The sequence below is a fragment of the Cryptotermes secundus genome, unplaced genomic scaffold (assembly GCF_002891405.2).
Source record: "Cryptotermes secundus unplaced genomic scaffold, Csec_1.0 scaffold11591, whole genome shotgun sequence".
Taxonomy (NCBI): Eukaryota; Metazoa; Arthropoda; class Insecta; order Blattodea; family Kalotermitidae; genus Cryptotermes; species Cryptotermes secundus.
This window is the reverse complement of record NW_019728802.1, coordinates 1-1,738: the sequence shown is the minus strand read 5'-3', so window position 1 is coordinate 1,738 and position 1,738 is coordinate 1. Positions and strand designations below refer to the sequence as shown.

The following is a 1,738-nucleotide window of genomic DNA, read 5'->3' as shown; positions in this document are numbered from 1 at the left end:
ATGTACCACAATAATACAGAGTTAGGTGACGTGAATCAGACTGAGTAGTCTAGGNGCCCACAGATCTGAGCATCTGATGATAATTCAGAGAAGGGAATGTTCTCTTTCAGTATGCAGAACACAATTTTATCATGCGAGCATCCCCTACCTTCTCTCCCTGGACTTCTAACTTTTTCTCCAAGGCTTGTATGATTTCTTCCTTTGCCTCTATCTCTCTCTCTGCCCACTGTCTCTGGGAATGTAGTACTCTCTCATATTCGGTTATGCGATTATCCTTCTCAACGAGTTCATTCCCTAACCTCAGTACTTCATCTCTTGCTGTGATAAGCTGTAGACTGAAACAGAGAAATACCATTTATTAATTATGAACGAAAAAGGAACCTCTACTTTGTAGCAAGCCAGAGACACAGCAATTTTAGAAATTCAACTTCATCATAACCTTGCTGTTCACAGAGGATTCCAGTTAATAGGGTCAATCTCTTATTAGAGCAGGCTTATATTTCCTTAAAAATCTGGAGTCCAACTCGGTCCAATTGGCACGGTGGCCACTGATTGGCGTATTGTAGTCTTCCCCGGACGATTATGATGATGGAGAATTTGGTGGAATGAGGATTGGCAGGGGAAACCAAAGTACTCGGAGAAAACCTGTCCCAGCGCCACTTTGTCCACCACAAATCCCTCTTCACCAGACCCGGGATCGAACGCAGGCCACCGCGGTGGGAAGCCAACGACTAACCGCTTGAGCTATGGTGCGGCCTTTTCCCTCGTGCTTAACTAATGAAGCACGATGAATTAAGACGCCTAGGGAAGTGGATGTATAGATCCACGTTTTCTTGACCTCCACACTCCTTTGAGGTGAGTGGTCAGCTTCCAGGTTCAGCTGCTTTACCGCCGAGGAAGCAACCCTCCCTCCCAGTTCTCATTGGATAGAAGGATGGGTCGTCCTCAGAGCCGGTCTGGACAACGTTGAGAAAGTAGTTTACCCTACTGGGACTCGTTCTCTGAAGCCTTGGTCATCCAGCCCATAATATTAAGACATAAAATAGATATCTTATATCTTATATACGAACAGATTTCCCTTTTGTTTGAATATAAATTCTTTCACGTTATAGAGCTGTATATCAAACTAACCCATCAGCATCAAGATCATCCATATTTACATCTGTCTGTGTCTCTGTAGATGCAATGCTCCCTGGTCTTGTGACTATCTGTAAGCACAGAAACATTCATATAAGCAAAGTAACATTACTGGTGCAGTCATGCTGATATCCCAGTCGAGCAGTTCTCATGTTCGTTAACACTCAACTCATTCATAATAATGTTAAATTGTAAGGGTTTGAGCCACATTCTACCCGAAGACTTGAAGCAGTGACCAGTATCCTGCATCGACCCCCTTCCCCTGAGGCGTCCATGCTGTTACTTCCTTGATTATGATATCCTATTATTCCCATGTATCACGTGACTCCCCCTTCCTCCAGGTATTTATGCAAAACGTTTCACGTATGTTGCGGGTGTAGTCCCTGGTCCTCCAAATTGGAGGGTGAGCATGAGACTAACAACCTCATCCTGTAAAAAGAATTTTGTTCAGAAACCTAACAACAATCCTCGGGTCATTATGCGTGAGTCCATTCTTATGGCAGCACGTATTGGCTGTGGAGACTGGTTGTAGAGGAGGCCGAGGCTCACCATGGGCTGTACCGCCATGTGGTAGGTAGGTAGGTAGGTAGGTAGGTAGGTA

General features: G+C 44.7%; 1 protein-coding gene across 1 annotated transcript; it reads right to left on the bottom strand.

Annotated features, from left to right (window-relative positions):
• Nucleotides 1-61: 61 nt before the first annotated feature.
• Nucleotides 62-1,291, bottom strand: LOC111865321. Its single transcript, XM_023853236.2, has 2 exons — nt 1,132-1,291; nt 62-335 (listed from the first exon to the last, which is right to left on the bottom strand). Exons 1-2 carry the CDS (start codon nt 1,224-1,226, stop codon nt 107-109), a joined length of 324 nt encoding a protein of 107 aa, XP_023709004.1. The 5' UTR covers nt 1,227-1,291; the 3' UTR covers nt 62-106.
• Between the last annotated feature and the right edge of the window lie 447 nt (nt 1,292-1,738).